Below are 21877 nucleotides of genomic sequence, written 5' to 3' on the forward strand. Positions count from 1 at the left end.
CTATCATCAACAGTGGACCTCGTGAGGATTCCACCCGTATCGGGCGTGCCGGTACCGTCAGACGACAGGCCGTTGACGTGTCACCCCTTCGGCCGTGTCAACCAGGCCATCTGGCTGCTGTGTACTGGTGCACGAGAGGCGGCCTTCCGTAACATCAAGACGATAGCAGAGTGCTTAGCTGATGAGTTGATTAATGCTGCCAAGGTGTGTACATCTTTCTTGTTTTTCCACCGCCCCTCACTGCTAGTAGGGCCATTGTAACTAAAATTTTTGTACATCACATGTGGGAAAGTTGATCAGTACCTTGCCAAACGTTGATGGTTTCACACTGGACACACTGGTTTCCTCCACCCATGAAACTGAGTTTTAGCACGGCTTTAAACAACAAGCACAAAAATAAATAAATAAATAAAAAAGCTTCACAAGATATTGTGTTAATTGTGTTAAGCTGCCGCGAGCACATTTTGAACAGAAATCTGAAGAGTCATAGTGAAGATATTACTTTGCTATGGCTATGTTCAGACAAATGAAAATAAATGATGTATTTTAATGTTCAGTTTATAAGCTAATAACCAAGAGCCTCCCATTGATGTGGTAGCTGTGAGTTCCAGTCCAGCTCATGCTGGCTTCCTTTCCAACCTTATGTGGGAAGGTCTGTCAGCTACGTGCAGATGGCCGTGGGTTTCCTCCCACCATAATGCTGGCCGCTGTTGTATGAGTGAAATATTCTTGAGTACGTTATAAAACACAGATCAAATAAATATAAGCTAATAACGAAGGAAATAGGTAAGACACTTGCAGTCATTTTGAATCGAAAGTGGATGGCAGGCCTACATTAGCGGAGATAAGCCATCCAAGTCATGGTTACTGTATATTTTGGAAAAGTTGTCTCCCCTTATAAGCCAGAATGCTTGAGCAACATTGAAATCATAGTTTGACAGTCATAGTCTGACATTTTGCACGGCCGCTTTGTTTGCTCAAGAAGTGCTAGTGAATTGTCGAGTGGTATAAGCCTCATGTTTTCAAATGTGATGGGCACATGGCACGATTCACTGTTTTATTGGTCATCACCTAGACTTGCTATTTACTGAAATTCACGTACAACATTTATTTCTTCTTCTTATCCTCGATATGTATAGCTAAAATATTTTTTGCGAGATTTGATCTTTTTGTTAAAGTCTGTTCATTAAATGTGGGATAGAAAGATTCCCTAATTCTGAAAACAATTTCTTCCTTTTCAGGGCTCCTCTAACTCTTACGCTATCAAGAAGAAGGATGAATTGGAACGTGTGGCCAAGTCTAACCGTTAAGCAGTCTTCGTCGTTCCCTGTCAAAATAACATTTCAAAAATCCGTGTAAACGTTGGGAAAGAAAAACTGAAGAAAAAAAAGGGAATTTTAACTTGTTTTGTTCTTTTAATTCCTTAACATCATTTCAAATCAAAGCCTACAACAGTCTCCTTGTACAATACACGCATATGGCAAAACGAGGAATAAAGTGTTATAGGATAAAGAAAATCTTCACAAGACATGCGCCGCAGGTCACGGTAGGATCAGTGTGCGACAGTCACTGTAGCTAAATAGTTTTTCATTCAAGTCGATGTGACAAAGAACGTCATTGTCGAAAAGACGCGGCACGGCTGCTTTCCCCCACTCGTCGTTCACGGTCTGGCAGCTAATACGTAACTCGCCAATAAGCCGATGATTTACCCAGGGCGCTTGGCGTATTCCACCCATAAAACAGATAACCATCGTGTAAGTGAAAAATTTCTGAATGTAGCAGTAAACAAACAAAAATGCAATTAAAATGTCGAAACAAAACACTTCCTCTCTAAGTACGGCATTATATATTCAAGGTTTAGACGGTGGCATTCTCGTCGGCGCGTATGGCCATAGTATGGCATACTAGAAATGATCAGTACGACAACAACACGACGTCTGATTAGACTGGGATGAGTGTGTGTTAAATTTGTTACTTTTATTAACCAGGAACCAGTTTGCCCACATGTAAGTGAAATATTGATCAGTGCGTTACAAACCACAGGTAAAATAAATGTATTAGGCTATATATTGCGGTTCACGAATAGGTCTGGTGTTTAGGACTTTAGCAATGTATAGCCGGTTTCTGTTCTGGCAGATAAATCAATGACAGATAGTAGATAACACAGTACAGAGCACATTAAATTTACTTATCTTGAATCAGATGATAAAAAAATACAGATATCTTGTAGGAAAAAATAAAATTTTATATTCTTAGTTGTGGTTTTAAATCAAAGTTTCGTGAGTCACGGTTTGTTTTGTTTGGTGATGTCCAGCACGGCATTTTTCAGCACCTCGTAATCCGCCATCGTGTTGTAGATCTGAACGGATATCCGAGCAAACAGTTCTCCGTTATGTGCACACACACACATTACGAGTTTATACCGGTCAAATAAGTCCTTCATGAGGGCTTCGCTTCCTTCCTGTAACAGAAGATGGATTAAAACACCAATGCCCCTTTTTTTTTTGGTTCTGGAATTGAGAAGTTGGTTACGTGAGACACGAAGTACAATGATGCAAATTCTGAGCTACGTCTTTGTCAGGTTTCAATTTTTGGTCTGCAAATTCAAGGTATTTTCCGTTTATTAAAGAGTATTGTATTAGCAACTGTAATCTCACCTACAGTTATTTCAGTTGTGACATACTCAACAACGCTGAAGCATTCCATCGCGCAAAAGCACGACATACTAGGGACCAGTGGCCGATTACACAAAGCCACTTTGGACTGAAGTCAAAAACCGAAATATGAATTTACAGATTATGTTTGAACCCTGTTCATTCAAATTTGGACCACATCGACTATGTTATCTTAAGATAAGTGACAAAATTTTAACTTCCATTACGGAAAACTAAGCATTGTGACGTTTAAATTTTGACTGAAGTCAGAATTATCTGTGGAATCGGCCCCAGGCAGCATTCCACAAAGCCCTTTCTGACTTAAGTCAAAATTTCAAAACTCTGTACAGCTTACTTTTGTCACTGGAAGTTGAAATTTGGAAACGTTTGTCTTACGATAACATTGATGAGAGATACAAAATTTAAAAAATGATCTTCTAAATCATATTTCAGATTCTGACCTTAGTCCGAAATGGTTTTGTCGAATCGGCCCCAGCTCTATACAAGGCTGCGCCAAATTGGCTGTCAATTGGTTTATGCGGGCACACTGAGGTTCGTTAACCCATCACGTGACCATGCCTTGGTCGTGAGAGTGGAATATTTTTGATTAGCGTACGTACGACTCTGTAAACCCAGCGGAAAAAATGACCTGAAACCCCACAACCAATCGTGGGGGGTGGGGGGTGTTGACGCTTACCACAGTGTCTTCATATGCAAGGCAGGTAACCTGATCATCTTCATGTTTGGTGCTCTCATGAATCCGGAACAGGAAGTAGATAAGTTCCCCAGGCCTGCTCGAGCATAGCTGCCGCTTGTGATGACAGGCTAGATGTATAGGAGTGAATCTTATCCTATTTGTAAAGAAAAAGAACATCGTCTTTCAGTTCACAGCATTCGTGTTATATATATATATATATATATATATATATATATATATTATATATCCTAACGATAGCTTGTCAGTGGTTTGCTTGTAGCGCACCTGTTAAATGAATAGAAAATGGTGGTTGGTGGAACACATACCACAGCCGAAAACACTACATCCTCAGTAGATAAACGATAAGAGAAGTACAGTTCGCCAGTCTTGAGATCAGGCAGTAAGACACCCACTTAAAATCTTCATTTTAAAAAGCCCAATCTACACTCAAAAAATTAATCTATTAATTTTAACAGAAAATCTGTGATAGAAAGAGTGATGCTAGAATGTATTTATTTACCTGATTGGTGTTTTATGCCGTACTCAAGAATATTTCACTTATACGACGGCGGCCAGCATTTATGGTGAGAGGAACACCTGGGACAGGCCGAGGAAAACCCACGACCATCCGCAAGTTACTGACAGACCTTCCCGTGTACGGCGGAGAGGAAACTCCTTTATCTGGACTTGAACTTACGCTAGCGCGCAACCAACTGAGCCACAGAGGCCCGTGAATGTATTCTGTTATTATTACAAAAATATTCTGTCATATTCAACACAACATCCTGTTAGTCTAATAGATTCTTTTTGTTGAATTAATGGGATATGTGTTGTATTCAACAGAATAATCTGCTGTAATAACAGAATATAGCCTATTCTAGCATTACTCAGACAACAGATTTTCTGTAAACATTAACAAGTTATTTTTTGAGGGTATTCTAACCTGTTGCTTAACTAGATCAGAAGGAATGTATACTGACAGATTTTGGGGGGAATGGAGAGGTCAAAGTTTAGCATCGATCAGAATCTTGCTTTCAAAACACGAGTTCACGAAGCTCATTTGTCAAAACAGTGGCAACTACATGTATGCCCTAGGCAACACACTAGAAAAAAAACAGGACTTCGGTCATTGAGATCGTCTACATTATTCAGCCTGGGTAGAATATGCATAGTTGAAGGAGTTTGCTGAAGCTGTAGGCTACGTCTGATCTAATGTACAATACAGTACATGTATTTTCATTCAGGGAGTTTAAATTTCTTCCCATGTAAATGTTTATCCTGGCCTTTTCAAATCAGTATACAAAATGCAAAAAGGTCTGCTTGAAGGTAGATCTTCAACTGACCTATATGTGGCTTTAACTTCGAAGCTTGCCATCAGCCATTTTAAGGGTTCCCAACCAACTCCTCACAGCTTACTCCTAAAAACTTGAGCCTGGCTTTAACAACTACTACCACATCCTCCTACTTACATATCCGCTCAAGCCCTTGTAAAACTGGAGCTCAGCTTAACTACTTACTAATACACGCCCCACGTCCTGATTAAATCTTGAGCTCCGCTTTAACAACCACTTACTTATCCTCCCACGCCTGTGTAAAACTTGAGAACGGCCTTAACAATTGCTTACTAATCCACGCCCACGTCCTGGTAAAACTGGAATTACATATCCTCCTGCTAAAAACTTGAGCCTAGCTTCAACAAATATTTATATAACACCACGACCCCCCACCCCCACCCCACCCCCACCCCCCCTCATCACCCCACGTACTGGTAAAACTTGAGCCCAGCTTTAACAGCTACTTACATATCCTCCCACATCCTGGTAGAACTTGAGCCCAGCTTTAACAGCTACTTACATATCCTCCCACATCCTGGTAAAACTTGAGCCCCGCTTTAACAGCTACTTACATATCCTCCCACATCCTGGTAGAACTTGAGCCCAGCTTTAACGCACAGGTAAGAGCTGTAATCCATGGTCGCTTGATAAGAAAACTCCAGGTGCATGCCTTTTTTGTACATGTGGGCGGTTAGGAGAGGGGAAACCCAGGACTGATGGCGCGGATGTGCCCAGAGGACAGCACAGCCGCGGGGCACGTAACACCATTTGTGGAGATTTCCTATGGATACAAACAGCATGGTGGTACACATAACTGAAGTACCTGAATTTGAAGATTTGATATAGGAACAGTGAAATTAATTCCTCGGAAGAGTTAATTTGATGTTTGAGTGAGTGAGTGAGTGAGTACTTGGGGTTTAACGTCGTGCTTAACAATTTTTCAGTCATGTGCCGACGAAGGAATCCTAGAGTGCATTTTGATGTTAGAAAGTATTCTGTAATTATAGCATACACTAAAAAAGGTAATGTGTTAATTTTAGCAAAAGTTTGTTGTCTGGGTGAAGGTAAAATGTATTCTGTTATTATAACACAATATTCCTATTCAAGATAACATCCTGTCAGTCTAACAGAATCCTCATGTTGAATTCATAAAAAATGCGTGATACATTTAACAAAATAATCTGCTGGAATAACAAAACATTCTAGCTTCACTCAGACAACAGACTTTCTGTTTAAACTAACATTAATTTTTTGTGTGTTTTCTTATTCAACATAACATCCTCTTATAGTCTATAATACAATATTTTCCTCTTTGGCCGTAAGTGGGAAGGTCTGACAGCAAGCTGCGGATGGTTTCCCAGCGACTCGCGGATGGTCGTGGATTTCACCCGGGCTCTGCCCGGTTTTCCTTCCATCATAACCGCCGTCGTATAAGTGAAATATTCTCGAGTACGGCGTCGAGAAACACCAATCAAATAAAATACAATATTTGTGCTGAATTATTAGAATATGTTTGCAATATTTAACAGAATAATCTACTGGAATGACAGAGTACATTCTAGCATCACCCATGCAAAGAACAGACTTTCTATTAAATTCAGCAAATTATTTTTTGTGAGTACATAAGCTCGACCGAGCGTTTATAAAACACATGACTTTTATGTGCAAAGTCAGCTTTGTGATCATGTCTACAATAAGAATGAACGTACTAAATCTGAAAGACATATATGTTAAATAGTATTTGAAAAGTTTCGTCAACAATTAACATACAGAAAGACACAAATGCATGAACACACGCAAACGGATAGGTGCAAATGCATGGACACACGCAAACGGATAGGTGTAAATGCATGGACACGCAAACGGATAGGTGCAAATGCATGGACACACGCAAACGGATAGGTGCAAATCCACGGACACACGGAAACGGATAGGTGCAAATGATGATGTAGCCACTGATTTAGCAAGGCAGGGCATGAAAAAAATGTCAAAATTTGTGAGGCAGAAACCGTACACAGCTCATGTATTTAACTTCAGTTATGTCCACATTGACTGTGCGTTATACATCGGCTGGGGCCGAGGTGATTAGCTTGCCAGCAGCCCCAAATATATATGCTGAGGCCGAGATGATTAGCTTGCCAAAGGGGTGCAAAAACCAAAGAGCCTATCCAGCTCGTGCTTGGCTTCCTCTCCGGCCGTACGTGGGAAGGTTTACAGAAACCTGCGGATGGTCGAGGGTTTCCCCTGGACTGTCTGGTTCCCTCCCACCATGACTGGCCGCCGTCGTATGAAATATTTTTATATTAAATATAAGTAACATTACATTAATTATATTTATTATTCATAATATTACTATATTAAATATTATATGATATATTAAATATTCTTGAGTAAGGCATAAAATACCAATCAAGTAAATATCGGCTGAGACATACTGCCAACATGTGCATTTAAACCCCCTAAGCCAGTTGCGAAGTAGTTGTCATACATGACGGGAAAAGGCTATTTATCTGTCATATTTCTTTACAATTTGCTCGAAAATTACATGACTGTTCTCACCCCATTAAAATTTTCCAGTTCAACTGCTATGTATAGGCCTATTCGCACAATCTCAATAGTATTAACCATTTTGCTGAGAAAGAGGTGCAGGTTTCCAAAAGAGGTGTAAATCCTTTATATTTAGTCAAAATTGTATGTACAAATTTGGATTTTCTATGTGTTGGATATATTTGTAGGAAATACATGTACAATAAATATGGCAGAGAAGTTTCCCGTTATGTATTTTACATCTCAACTAATTTGCACCTAAGACAGATGTTTTTGCACCTGAGGTACGATTATAAGTGCCTCAGTGTTTAGGGCTTAACGTCGTATTAACAATTTTTCAGTCGCGTGACGACGAAGGCGTCCTCAGAGTGAATGTACGTGTAGTGTGCCTCCTTCTTGCACGGCGGACCACCGCTCTTTTATCTAGTTACTGCTTCACTGAGACGCCCCACCCGAGCTATTATACTGATACGTGTCAACCAGTCGTTGCACTAATCCCTTCATGCTGAACGCCAAGCGAAGAAGCTACAACGTCCTCTTTTAAGGGCTTAGATATGACCTGACCCAGGATTGACCCTGGATCTACCGCCCCCAAAGCGGATACTCTACAAACTGAACAATCGGGCAAGATACTATAATGAATTTGGATGATACAGGCATGGACACCTGATTACGTCACACCTGTAAAGAAGTCCGCTCCAAGCTTCTCCACGTTAATGGCCAGATGTCCCGGCGCATGCGCCCCATCAACCATCACTAGCACCTGATGACGGCGGCACACTTCAATCAAACGCTTCACAGGTAACAACAGAGCCGTGCTGCTGGTTATATAATCTGTCAAGAGAAATAACAATCTGATATGAGAGAATTTTATGCAAATGTCATTGTATCAAACTAGACACTTAGTTTTTTTTATGCATGCTAAATGTATGCCGAAATTTAATACAAGAATATCGTCATTCCAAAGGGCTCAATAGATTTCTGAGCGTTTGCGAGTGCCCGAAACCTCTCACCAATGCGATCGCTGTCAGTTCAAATCCAGCTCATGACAGCTTCCTCTCCAATCGTACATGAGAAAGTGTGACAGCAACCTGCGGATTTATCGCGGGTTTCCCCCGGGCTCTGCCCGGTTTCCTCCCACCATAAAGCTGGCCGCCGTCTTATAAGACAAATATTCTTGAGTACGGCGTAAAAATAAAATCAAATAAATAAATAAATATATTTCAGAGAAAAAATCAATTGGTATAGTTTACTTCTTCAGAAGATTGCTGAACAAACTTCAGTACAGCATACCAGTGTGAAAAGATAACACGTATGTCAAAGCAAGAGGGTTTGTCTCAAGCCAGTTTCCATTTTTTTTTTAAAAGAACCACAGTCGAGTTTTCTTCTTGCATAAATAAACTTGAATTTATCCAGTGTCCTGATTAAAACACTCAAACTCTTAGCTATGAATTAAGAGAGATACCAATTTAGACTTGGCTTTTGCAAAATGATGGTATACTGTTTCAGTTTTAGATATTTTAAATCTGGGTGTAACGGAATGAAAATTAGTGGAAGACAAGTGGTTTTCAGCAATGTTAGACTACGAAATTGGTCCCACGAGCACAGTCAACAGCTTATTTTACCAGATGTCCCACGGACAGTATAAAGCTACCTACTTGATACATGCAGGTACATGTACCTTACATGATTTATTTATTAACCGGGCAGAGTACCTTACATTAATATTGATACCCATTAGCATTTGACATACAACTATCGCAAACATGCAAGCCAGAGCTGGTTTCGACCACTCAGCGAGATGATTGTTTTAGGCCAAGAAAACCCATTTTAACGCTTGGCCAGCGATGTGTTTCCGAACTGTTCTATTTACAAATGATAATTAATCAGTTTTCTTACCGATGATGGCCAGTTTGACGTCTGGATTAGCTTGTAGATAAGCCTCATACAATTCAACGATGGAGTCTTCACTTTCAATAGGAAATTTAATCTCCAGAATATGACATTTTGCTCCTGTGAACATTGTAATATTATGTAAATGTGATTATACTGTTACGAAGTCAAAAATATGCATTTCACACAAGATTTCCGAATCGTGACTTGACCAATTCCTAGTTGAATGTGCACTCAAAAGTAATCTCTTAATGTTAACAGAAAGTCTGTTGTCTGAGTGATGCTAGAATGTATCCTGTTAGTACAACACAATATCCTGTAAATGTAATACAATCTTTATGTTGAATTAATGTTACCAGAAAGTCTGTTGTCTGAGTGATGCTAGAATGTATCCTGTTAGTACAACACAATATCCTGTAAATATAATACAATCTTTATGTTGATTTAATGTTAACAGAAAGTCTGTTGTCTGAGTGATGCTAGAATGTATCCTGTTAGTACAACACAATATCCTGTAAACGTAATACAGTCTTTATGTTGATTTAATGTTAACAGAAAGTCTGTTATCTGAGTGATGCTAGAATGTATCCTGTTAGTATAACACAATATCCTGTAAATGTAATACAATCATTATGTTGATTTAATGTTAACAGAAAGTCTGTTGTCTGAGTGATGCTAGAATGTATCCTGTTAGCACACCACAATATCCTGTAAATGTAATACAATCTTTATGTTGATTTAATGTTAACAGAAAGTCTGTTGTCTGAGTGATGCTAGAATGTATCCTGTTAGTACAACACAATATCCTGTAAATCTAATACAATCTTAATGTTGAATTAATGTAATATGTGCTATACTACCAGAATTTGTTTGTTTTTTTTGTTTGTTTTTTTTTTTGTTTTTTTTTTTTAGGAGAGTATAGGATATCTAGTAACGTTCTGTGTCACTTCGTTATGTTGTTCGTGTTTTGACAATTTTGCTCATGCGCAGTTGTCACTCTGACGATACATTTATAGAATTACTCTAAAGCCGATGCAGTCTGGGACTAATATAACAGATGCAGTACATGTCATGTACGTTTCAAATTGCCATGACAGTGTTATGCAATACGCCTTCAAATGAGAGCAGGCAGGCTCGGACAAGTCTACAATGGATTGGACATTGAATACAGATATGATGGACAAATCTGAAATTTCATCATGGTTAATTTACTTATTCAATTATACATGTTGCCGGTTACGCGCATGCCCTGATTTACCTTCAACTTTATCACAAGCCGCTTGGCACGCATTTCTCACAGCCAGATACGTCAAGTTAGTCACGAGGATCCCCTCTCCTGATTTAAGTGGGAATGATTTGACAACACTGTTGACACCTGTGAAATAGTCGTAATATACAAAAACACGTGCAGTAAATGGTTTAAAATTTTGTTAAGTTGTTTCTTTTGAAAGAACATCAAAAGTTAAGTCCGGCTTAAATCTTAATACCAGTGTTGGCTTAATACAAAACCAATTGGACTATATTTATTTATTTATTTGATAGGCGCTTTACTCAAGAATATTTTACTTATACGACGGCGGTCAGCATTATGGTGGGAGGAAGCCGTCCGCAGGTTGCTGCCAAACCTTCCCACGTACGGCCGTAGAGGAAGCCAGCATGAGCTGGACTTGAACTCACAGCGACCGCATTGGTGAGAGACTCCTGGGTCATTACACTGCGCTAGCGCGCTAACCAACTGAGCCACGGTGGCCCCTCACGTGGTATTATTCGTGATTAGATAAAACTGCCAGCAGAATGTTACTATTTTCACAATATACGACACACAAACCCACAATAGTACGTAATTCAGAGGTCATTCAGACTGTTAACCTAATATTGCTGGATTAGCTTTCTGAATTCTACATGCCACCCCTTGTAAAAACTGGTCGATTATATATCCTCACGTGCCGCAAATTAAAGCAATGACGTCACGATCTCGCCGAGAGACGTCACTCCGATGTCATAAAGTCGTATCTCCTATCCCTATTCACTGTCACTCCAAATAAATTGTTTTAGCGGATGCACAGTTTCAGTATGGAGGCATTCTCACCGGTTGTTGCATTGCCGACAAGCACCAGGTTTTTGGGATCAGCTCCGACAAACTGAGCAGCAATGTTTGTCATCTCTTTGTACAGGCGACCATGGTTCCACCGGAAGAACCCGTCTGGATTGCTCTCTATTTCTTCCAGGTATCTAGAAAAATATATGATAAAAACAGAAATTCGCAGAGAAACTCAGGCAGAGCATCAGGCTATGAAACAAATTACTTAATAGTCTTGAGTATTCGGCGTACAGTTTGTTGTATCAAGATTATACGTGTACTCAAATTCATCACTGACGTTTGTGTCATTCATACATCTAAGCTTTATGGAATATAAAAGACTTACAGCACAGAGAGTAAAACCAGATCAGCCACTGCATTGTCACAGTTGACAAATGGTCGCACGTACCCGGTGAAATACGGCCTCTTGTCATTTTACCTCAGTCAGGGTTTTATTCTAATTGTTCATGTAAATGTTTAAAAAGCAACAAATTACACGTCCCCTAGCACGATGGCTTGAGCAGAACCACACGTAGGTAAAATAATACACTCTATTAGCCGTCACTGGTCTAGAATTACACAAAATGCTGTGTTGTCATCACATTTAACATAAATAACATTAAAACAATTAATCGTGACCAGGGCTCAGGGATGCTTAGTCCACCAACGGAATCTGCAATGTAATAAAAGACTTGGATATATCACACAGTTCCATGGATATATCACACAGTTCCATGGATATATCACACAGTTCCATGGACATGGACGACAGTTCCATGGGTATATCACAAAGTTCCATGGATATATCACACAGTTCCATGGATATGGACCACAGTTCCATGGATATACCACACAGTTCCATCGAAAGTAACAAACTTTCTGTTTCTCTTTCAGCACACATTTGGGAACTGTTCCACAGGGATCATGGCCCGTGTCATCTGTATAACTCACCTGTGTTTCTCTGTCACCTCTGTATAACTCACCTGTGTTTCTCTGTCACCTCTGTATAACTCACCTGTGTTTCTCTCCCACCTCTGTATAACTCACCTGTGTTTCTCTGTCACCTCTGTATAACTCACCAGTGTTTCTCTGTCACCTCTGTATAACTCACCTGTGTTTCTCTCCCACCTCTCTATAACTCACCTGTTTTTCTCTTTCAGCACACACTTGGGCACTGTTCCCCAGGAGCCATGATTGATGAAGCAGTAATCATTAGATAGGCAGAACTGCTCTCTCATTTTTGTCCCGAACTCAATGTCGGCCATTTTCTTCTGTTAGGGCTGTCACGCGTACTGTAATCTGAAACACATTGGGGGAGGTGGTGGGAAGGGGGTGTCGGTGGGCGGTAGCCAAGCAAGCAATTATATTAAGATATTAACCTGACTTGGCCGAAACCTCCCTGCTCCAAATACGTTTTATTAGCCATTGAACATGACTGTGAAAAACTGGTGGTTGACATGAGCTCTTTACAAGTGCGTGGATACTCTTGATTTCTGTGCTAGATTTTGTTTCACTGGGAACACAAATTGGAATAGGGGCCTCCGAGCACGATTGGTTATAGCATGCTAGTGCAGCATAATGACCCAGGAGACTCACCAATGCGGTCGCTGTGAGTTCAAGTTCAGTGCATGCTGTCTTCCTCTCTGGTCGTACGTGAGAAAGTCAGCCAGCAACTGACGGTTGACCGTGGGTTTCCCCCTGGTTCTGTCGAGTTTTCTGCCGCCGTAATGCTTGCTGCCCTGGTACGTATAAGTGAAATATTCTTGAGTGTGGCGTAAAACACTAATCAGATAAATCAATACATCGAAACAGGCCAGTTTTGAACTCACGACTGCAATAGTGACAACTATAGTTATTCACAAAGACAGCAGATTACAGAGTTAACGACGGCCACGCAGAGATGGTTGAGTGACCAGTGAGACCACGCAGGTGGTTTAAAGTTCACGTAGCTGGCATATGCGTCTGTGTCCCGCTATAGCTAATATCGATTGGCTTACATTTTCAGTAGTCGCTGAGTGTGAATAAACTGCTAGGCATAAAAAACTGCAGAAAGAACAGTTTGTCCTCACTGGTATATGATACATGTAATTCACTATGCGCTCAGAGAGAGCCACAAATGTGAGGATCTCGACCAGACCAGCATATCAGCCACGTCCGCTCACCAACTTACCCAAAACATACGGTCAAACACCATGCTAAGTACACGTATCATGCAGTGTGCCCTAGCCCGATGCACATAATCCGGAACGTACCCAATATACCTATGTCCACTCTGGTCCACGTGCATGTAACTCGTCTCCCCAGGGGGCGTTTTCGTCAGCTTGCGTTGTACAGTGAGACAACAGTACGCTGGACACACCTCCCGGACTGCAGCAAGCATACAACCTTACCCGGTCGCAACTGGGTTACGCTGCGGGAATTGATCCCGCTTGTCTGACCTGACGGCCCACAACTGTTATACCTGCTAACCCGGGGCTGGAGTGAAGTTAGCGATCATTTAACACAGTGACACTAACTCCTTTCGCGCCACTACATTATCAAAATCAAGACTGGGACTAAAAATAGAAACGAAGAGTCAAATACTAGAACATAGTAACATGACATTCAGGGCTCTTTTTAGATTTTAGTAGTAAAACTAGTTCGTTACCTGAGAGTTGACATATTTGTACTGGGGTATAATTAATAATCTTTGATTCATAAATTCGTATGAAAAACATAGAATGTAGATAAATCCTCAATGAAACTGTTTATCGGTCGGCACTAAGAAAACTTGGTGTTGATTGAAAAACTGTTACCCTGAGGTTTTGTTTATCTCACTGGTTTTATGAAAATATCCCGAACTCACGAATGAGAGATAATTAATTAAGCCAGAATACAACCAATATGTAGGTAACTTCAGGGTTTGTAGAGTATTTACGGCAATAGTAAATTATAAATAGTAAATAGAAAGATTATGTCGAAGGTTTCTTGGTGTCAGTCGGTAACAGTTTTCTTGAGGCTTTGTTCATTTCACTGGTTTTATGAAAAATATCCCAAATTTACCAAAGGGAGATTGTAAATCAAGCCTCAATGCAACCATTATATTGATATCATGAGTGTTTGTAGATTATTTACGGTAATGGTGAAAGAGCGTGCCGACGCTTTCTTAGTGTCAGTCGATAAACAGTTTCCCTGAGATTTTGTTTATCTCACTGGTTTTATGAAAATATCCCGAATTTCCCAAAGGGAGATTGTAAATTAAACCTCAATGCAACCATTACATTTATATCATGAGTCTTTGTTGAGCATTTACGAGAATAATGAAAAAGTGTGCCAAAGGGTTCTTGGTGTTGACTAATAAACAGTTTCCCTGAGAATTTGTTCGTTTCACTGGTTTTATGAAAATGTCCCGAATTTACGATTGAGAGATAATAAATTAAGACCCAATACAACCATCACATTCATATCATGAGTGTTTGTGGCATATTTACGGTAATAATAAAAGTGTGTGTGTCAACGATTTCTCAGTACCTATCGATACACATTTTCCTTCAGGTTTTGTTTATCTAACTGTTTTTTATGAAATTATCCCGAATTTACGAAGGAGAGATTACTAATTAAGCCTCAATACAACCCCGCCTTATATTCATATCATTTTGTTGAGTATTTACGGTAACACTGAATATAGCGTGTGAACGATTTCTTGGCGTCATACGAAAAACAGTTTACTTGAGGTTTTGTTTACCTCTGGTTTGATGAAAATATACTCAATTTGCAAATCAGAGGCTATTACGTATACACCAATGTATATTTTTTTATGTATAATGTGCGTTTGAGGTGTATTTATGGTAATACTGAAAGAGTGTGCCAAAAGTTTCATTGTATCGATTGATAATCAGCTCCCCTGAAGTTTTGTTCATCTCAGTGGCTTTATGAAAATGCCCCGAATTTATGAATGGCAGAATATTAAGTATACATCAGTGTAACCATTTTTACATATTAAGTGTGTTTGTGGCGTATTTACGGTAATAGTAGTACTGAAAGAGTGTGCCAAAGATTTCTAACTACTGACTGATACGCAGTTTTCTTTCAGGATTTATCTATTATTTTTTTTTAAATATCCTAATTTATGAATGAAAGATTATTAAATATACCCAACACAAACATGTTAACTCTCAGGTAAAGGACTAGTTTTACTTCTAAAATCTTAAAGGAACCTTGATCGCTACGCAATGCTCGTATTTGGTCCTCGTTCGTTTCTATTTTAAGACCTGGTGTTGATTTTGATTATGTAGTGGCGCGCAATGAGTTAGCGGTCGCTGTGGTAAATGGTCGCTGTGTGTGGTCGCTAACTTCATCCCGGTGCCTGGTGTTGAGCCAGACTGGAGAATTCATTCGGCATGGCTGATGAATGAATGAATGAATGAATGAATGAATGAATGACTTATCGTCACAATATTCAGTGCAGACTTGGACCATAAAAGTCCATGCTGCCAAAGTGCTGCCGCCACTGCAGTATTATGATTGAGTGAATGAATGATTATGGCTTAACACCACGTCGCCAATATTTCAACTAGGCCTATAGCGTCATAAGAACATATATATTTAACAAACCAAGGAGACATTGAACAGTTTTGGATGAGATAATGAGAACATCCAAAATTTAAAATATAGAAAAGTCTTTAAATAAAGAATAGGGGGCCTACACGGCTTATGTCTTACAGAGTGTATTTTATGATGAATAAATATCGATATCGGGTCATGAATTAAAAGGTATTTCTCTATTTATTTCTTTATGTCTTTTTATTTATTTATTTATTTATTACATTCGTCAAGGAGTTCACCGGTGAACATTTGTCTTCAATACTGTCTACAAGAAGCTGTGTGTTAATATGTCTGTCTGTGTGTCTATCTGTCAGCATCTTTATGGAAAAAGTTATGGGTGAACTTGGATAAAATTTTGTGCACATATTTGCCTTACGTTTAAGGCCATTCCATTATTTTTTGAGGATAATCTGGATAGGGAACAGGATCTGGAATTTTTTTAAACGATCCTTTTTTTTTGTGATATTTAAATACATCGGAATTTCAGCCATATATTTTCTGCACGTACATGTGTACTTGGGGTTTTGAGTCGTATACTTACATATGACAACGAGGAGTCATCAGGTGTGTATACATATACTGTGTCTTCTTGTGGCAGGGCGAGTCCACAAGGTCAAAGTGCTGCCGTCACTGAAGTATCATACCAAAGACACCAGACACGACATCTCACCCAGTCACATTATACTGACATCGGGCCAACCAGTCCCGTTTCCTCACTTTAACCTCTTAGTGTCACGAGAAGCAGAAACAAGTGCCATTTTTAAATTCTTTAAAGTCATTTTTGAAGTATTTTACCCGACCCAGGTTTGATCCCCAGTCTCCTGAATTCGAGGACGGCGCTCTATAATCAATAGGTCACTGAAGCGGTGAGATCTTTTCTTGGATGCGACAATAGGTCATATTCATGAATTTTCACTTTTACGATGACGATGAAAACTAGAGTGCCAACTAGTGGAAAAACAACCAACCTTTGGCTAATGGCGAACAGTTTTATGCAGAAATGCACATCACCAATCAAGTGAACATGCTCGCAATGATTTTTTTCACAGTAGCGGTAAAGCAATCTTCGGAGTTACGAAATAAATTCTGTTCAAGTATACGGAAATATTTATTTATTAATTATTTTATTTGCGTTTTACGCCGTAATCAAGAATATTTCACTTATGCGACGGCTGCCAGCATTATGATGGGAGGAAATCTGAAAGAGACCGAGGAAAACCTGCCACTATCCACAGGTTGCTAGAAGAGATTCCGGACAGAAAGCCAGCATGAGCACAACTTGAACTCACAGCCGACCGCATTGGTGAGAGGCTCGTAGGTCATTGTTCCGCACTGGTACGCTAACCACCTCGGTCACGGAGGCGCGAAAACCAATGTTATTAATACGGGAATATCCTAAATAAATAATCAGTATATATCAACATTAAAGCAGATTTCAGCTGATATCGTTTAATATCCGGCCTTGGACATACTGAGCAAGCATAGTGGTACACAGTAATTTATTTAAACGAACATGTTAAATTTTCGGCATTTTCAGAATGCTAAAATGATACACCATGTTAAATGCTCAGTGTTAGATTACAAGACTTTTTTTAAACATTCATAATGCGCAACACAGCATCACCTAAATGTGTTCGTTTTGAATTAAGATACTGTTACATTACAAAACATATACTAAACTTTTTCTGAAATCTTAATATATCTATTTAAAAGTATTGACCTAATATTATAAATGCATTCTTTCTCCAACCACTGCTAAAGTGTGGTGTTTAGCATTGTTAATGTTATATATATAATAATTCAATTTAACACATTTTCTGAATTCCTGTCTTCTTCCTAGAATCTTGAGCAGGATCAGTTCTTGGAATACTCATTGTACATGATTTATAGAAATTATCCGTTTTATAGAACATAACATTTTCCGACTGAAGTTACTGCTACACACGACGTATCCTTGACGCCGTCTTGGAGAGTTTATCCCAAGGTGTACAGAGTGTAACTGTCCTGTATGGCGTTCCGTAATTCGATTTCTTCATTTATCACACAATGTTTTACAAGTTGTACTGCAATGATCTCTCATCTTACAGTAGGAACACTTACTGCTCAGATTCCAGGAGCAGATCCAGCTGTCACAATACGACTCGTACGCGCATGCCCAGCAATATTTACACATATTCCGTCCACCAATCGCGTAATCCTTGTCCACTTGAGCCCGATCGAGTCCGGCGACCACCTCTTGACCAATAATCATGGCCGTAAGAAAAACACAAAAAACAGTCACTTTGGCTACCATCGTGGTTCCTTTGCGTGCTATGACCTTGTTGGTGGATACTTAGCTTGGTTTGTTATAAGAGAGGAACTGCGTTGAGCTCTTTGAAGGCACGTTAGATGTTTTTGAACAATTTTCAGGCAAGACGATTCAGTGTTTCAGTGTGTCTCTACACTTTCCGTTCCCTTGGAATCCAAAATGCTGTAGATCATGTACTACAGCCTGGGCTCTGTTTTTTAACAGGCATGCATACGGTTCTAGCGAGGACTTTGGAAAAACACCGTCTGGTCGGTTCGTGCCAGATCTCCTGCAGACGGTAACGATGTGAGTGGTACAGCATCGGAATTCTCTCAGTTTTTATACCCCAGAGACAGAGACTTCTCCTATCAGCCACCAATCAACAATCGCATCCTGGAGAGTAACCAGTCCGTTATATCAGCTTTCATTTTATTCACCTCAGTTCTTGTTAAATCATGCAAACCGTCAGGCGATTTTCTAAGAACAAAAACCAGAACTAACATTGTATAATTCTCCCAAGTTGGTGATGATGACACGTATAATACACACACGTCCGGACAGGCCGGAAGTGCAGTGGTGAGAAGGGTGAAAATGACTATGTCACTATCCGGGTCAGTGTGAGACAACGGGAAATGGATTATCACGCATATACCGAGTGACATCATGACGCATTCAAATATATGTTCTAAATTTTTATAGTCCTGTTTCTAGGGAAATATAATTTATGGTTTTAAGGAAACTGAAAGTCATGCGAACTTTAGAAAAAGAAAACATGTAATAGGCATGTCTGATTAATTTATTTCAGTGTAAATGTGTTGTGTATATCTAAATACCCGCGTTAAATCTGAATTATGGTAATCTTTAGGACATTGATTTATAACATTTGTCAGAAGGAAAGCCCAAATATATTTATTGGACATCTGTCACATCCTTGTTTAGGACTTAAGTATGCAAAAACGATAAACACCAAGAGATGGCCCCTTTTCTCCTTGAAGAAAAATCGGAAAAAATGGTTTACTTCATTTATGCGTTTTCTCCACCTTTAAAATTTTACAAATCTTAGTCCATTAGCAGAATCCTGTTTTATACAGGAATACAATGTAATAAAAGACCTACAGCATAGATATATATATATAGCAAGCGCACAATCTGACCGGTCGGAACTGGGCTACGCTGTTGGAATTGATCCAGCCTGCCTGACCCGACGCCTCACACCTATTTTAGCTACTAACCTTATTTATTCATTGCATCTGTCAAGGAATTAATTTGTTTGTGCTGGCGATTATTTGTCTTACCGTCTGTCTTTCTATTTGTCAGCATCTTTATGGAAAAAGTTTTGGATGAACTTGGATGAAATTTTTGCACATATTTGCCTTACGCTTAAGGCCATTCTATTATTTTTGGCGGTAATCTGGATAGAGAACAAGATATGGACATTTTTTAAACAATCTTTTACTTTTTTGTGACATTTAAATATATCGGAATTACAGCCATACATTTATCCACATTATGTTTAGATATTTATATTTAGTGATAAAGTTTGTATTACGATCTAACTACAAAATGGGTAAAATGGGTGTTATATGAAGATTCCCGTTAAATTAAGTCATCTAGCCGTGAGTATTTCTAACCGGCCCCTAATTGCTCAGTTGATAGAGCGTCCGCTTCAGGGACGGTAGATCCAGAATCCACCCTGGGTCGGGTCACGCCGAAGACCTTAAAAGAGGAAATTGTAGCTTCCTCGCTTGGCGTTCAGCATGAAGGGGATAGTGCAACGACTGGTTGAGCTGTATTAGTATAACGGCTCGGGCGGGGCCGCTTACTTGCCTTCGGTGGGGCCCGCCCTGTAAACACATTACATGCACTCCAAGGACTCTTAAGTCGGCATACGACTGGAAAATTTGCTAAGTACGAAGTTAAACCCCAAGCAGTCACTGTGTAGCGTTCACAAAATAATAACTTTCTTTGCTTGAGTACAAAACTTTCTTTAAAAAGTAAATTCCTCTCAGCCCGTAGGCCTACATGTTAAGATCTTCCAGCAACCTGCGAACGGTCGTGGGATTCCTTCGGGCTCTGCCCAGTTTCCCCCGGCCATAATGTTGACCGCCGTCGTCTAAGTGAAGTATTCTTGAGTATGGTGTAAAACACTAAAGAAATAAATAAAGTAAAACTACATGTGACAGGATGAGGCGGTACCGAGTTAGTTAGCATACATTGCATGCTCCTTCATAGACAGAGTACAGCCTTCTAGGTTAGAGGCTATTTCATACTGATGATGTTCAAGTGCCCACAGCTCTTTTGTATTTGTGTTGTGTAATACTGTTTTTATTATTTATTTTTTTGTGTGTACACTATTGTGGCGATGATGCTTCCATTAGAAGAACCATTTGAAGACAGTTGTTATGAGAGAAGGGAAGGTTTAACCTCATCCGCATGTACAAGGCCCGGTTTGGGTACGAGAGTATCGATTACATGGCTGTCGCCTTGCTAAACGAGATCAGTCTGAGTCGAGCTGTCCCTTATTTGCCTCTCATCGCTCTATGCTTGTATTTGTTATCCTTCCAGGAATGTAAAAGTATTCATTAAGTTGACATGACACTTTTTCAGTCATTTTGTAACTCTGTAAGCGCAAAGGTCACTGTTTTTGTTTGATTTTCTGTCAAGTGTTCTGCTGTGACGTTGTCACTACGTTCAGCTGTGTAATTACGTGACCGGAGTTAGGCTGATCGCCGTTACTCAGTTTGACATACTTTACATGTAAGACATGGTTAAATGTAAGCCTACAACAGATATAGATAGCTGGAAACGGAAGTAATGAGTATTTCTGGTGTCTGCCATAACTGCAGTGTGATGTACAATAATTGATAAAGGGATGTAAGATGTGAATGATTTGATATGCTGTCTGATATTATTTGAGTATCCTCGACATGGCTGCCGCCTCACCAAACGCGGTCGGTTTGAGTTGAGCTCTGGCTTATTTGCCTGTCATCGCTCTATCTTTGTAGCTGTTATCCTTACAGGGTTGCATTCGACTGTCACACATACGAATGAACCCAGTCCAAACGTAAAATCAGAGGAAAGAAATAAAGATCATAGTCATAAGCAATTCAGCGTTGTTTCCTCTGTGAAACTGAAAGGACCGGTAAACCCCACTCCAGTTACATATAGTTAGTTTAACTTGGATGCCATGTACATATTATATAAATAAGTAGAATTTCTAAGTAAATGAAATTTAATTATCAGTATTGATTATCGCCAGTGGGTTAGGTTTCTACACCGCGGCTCTGCGCTGAACTCTCCGAAGTAGCAAAAAACAATGTTTTTCAACAGTTTTCAGGCAAGACAATTTAGTTGTTTAATATGGCTTAACACTTTCTGGTCGTTTGAAATCCCAAATGAAATAGTTCATGTACAAAAGGCTGTGTTTTAACTGGCGTACATAAGTTTCAAGCGAGAACCTCAAAGAAACACCAGTAGCTTCGTGTCTGATCCCCTGCAGAGTAACAATGTGAGTGGTACAGCATCGGAACTCTCTCAGTTTTTACACTCCAGGGACTGAGAACTCTCACGCAAACCGCCAATCAACACCCACAGCGTGTAGAGTTTTATTCCCGTCAATTCTTGTTAAATCGTCAGGCGATTTTCTAAGAGCACAAACCGGAACGAACATGACATAACTTCCCTATCTGATGGCGACACATATGCACACGTCATTCTGAATGCTGGAGTGGCTGGAAGTGCAATAGTGAGACCGGTTAAAATGGCGTTGTCACTATCCGAGCAAATATAATTTATGGTTGA

General features: G+C 39.7%; 1 protein-coding gene across 1 annotated transcript in view; it reads right to left on the reverse strand.

Moving 5' to 3' along the window:
• LOC135480892 (uncharacterized) overlaps positions 1–13722 on the reverse strand; it is a 24474-nt gene extending 10752 nt beyond the window's left edge. Inside the window, exons 1-8 of the mRNA XM_064760821.1 lie at positions 13458–13722; positions 12349–12504; positions 11215–11357; positions 10384–10500; positions 9132–9245; positions 7914–8066; positions 3352–3479; positions 2289–2461 (exon numbers count right to left, since the gene is read on the reverse strand). Coding sequence (XP_064616891.1) covers positions 2289–2461; positions 3352–3479; positions 7914–8066; positions 9132–9245; positions 10384–10500; positions 11215–11357; positions 12349–12470 — 950 coding nt within the window. The 5' untranslated portion in view covers positions 12471–12504; positions 13458–13722. The remainder of the gene's footprint in view (positions 1–2288; positions 2462–3351; positions 3480–7913; positions 8067–9131; positions 9246–10383; positions 10501–11214; positions 11358–12348; positions 12505–13457) is intronic.
• Between the last annotated feature and the right edge of the window lie 8155 nt (positions 13723–21877).

The sequence above is a fragment of the Liolophura sinensis genome, chromosome 13 (genome assembly GCF_032854445.1).
Source record: "Liolophura sinensis isolate JHLJ2023 chromosome 13, CUHK_Ljap_v2, whole genome shotgun sequence".
NCBI classification, from domain to species: Eukaryota; Metazoa; Mollusca; class Polyplacophora; order Chitonida; family Chitonidae; genus Liolophura; species Liolophura sinensis.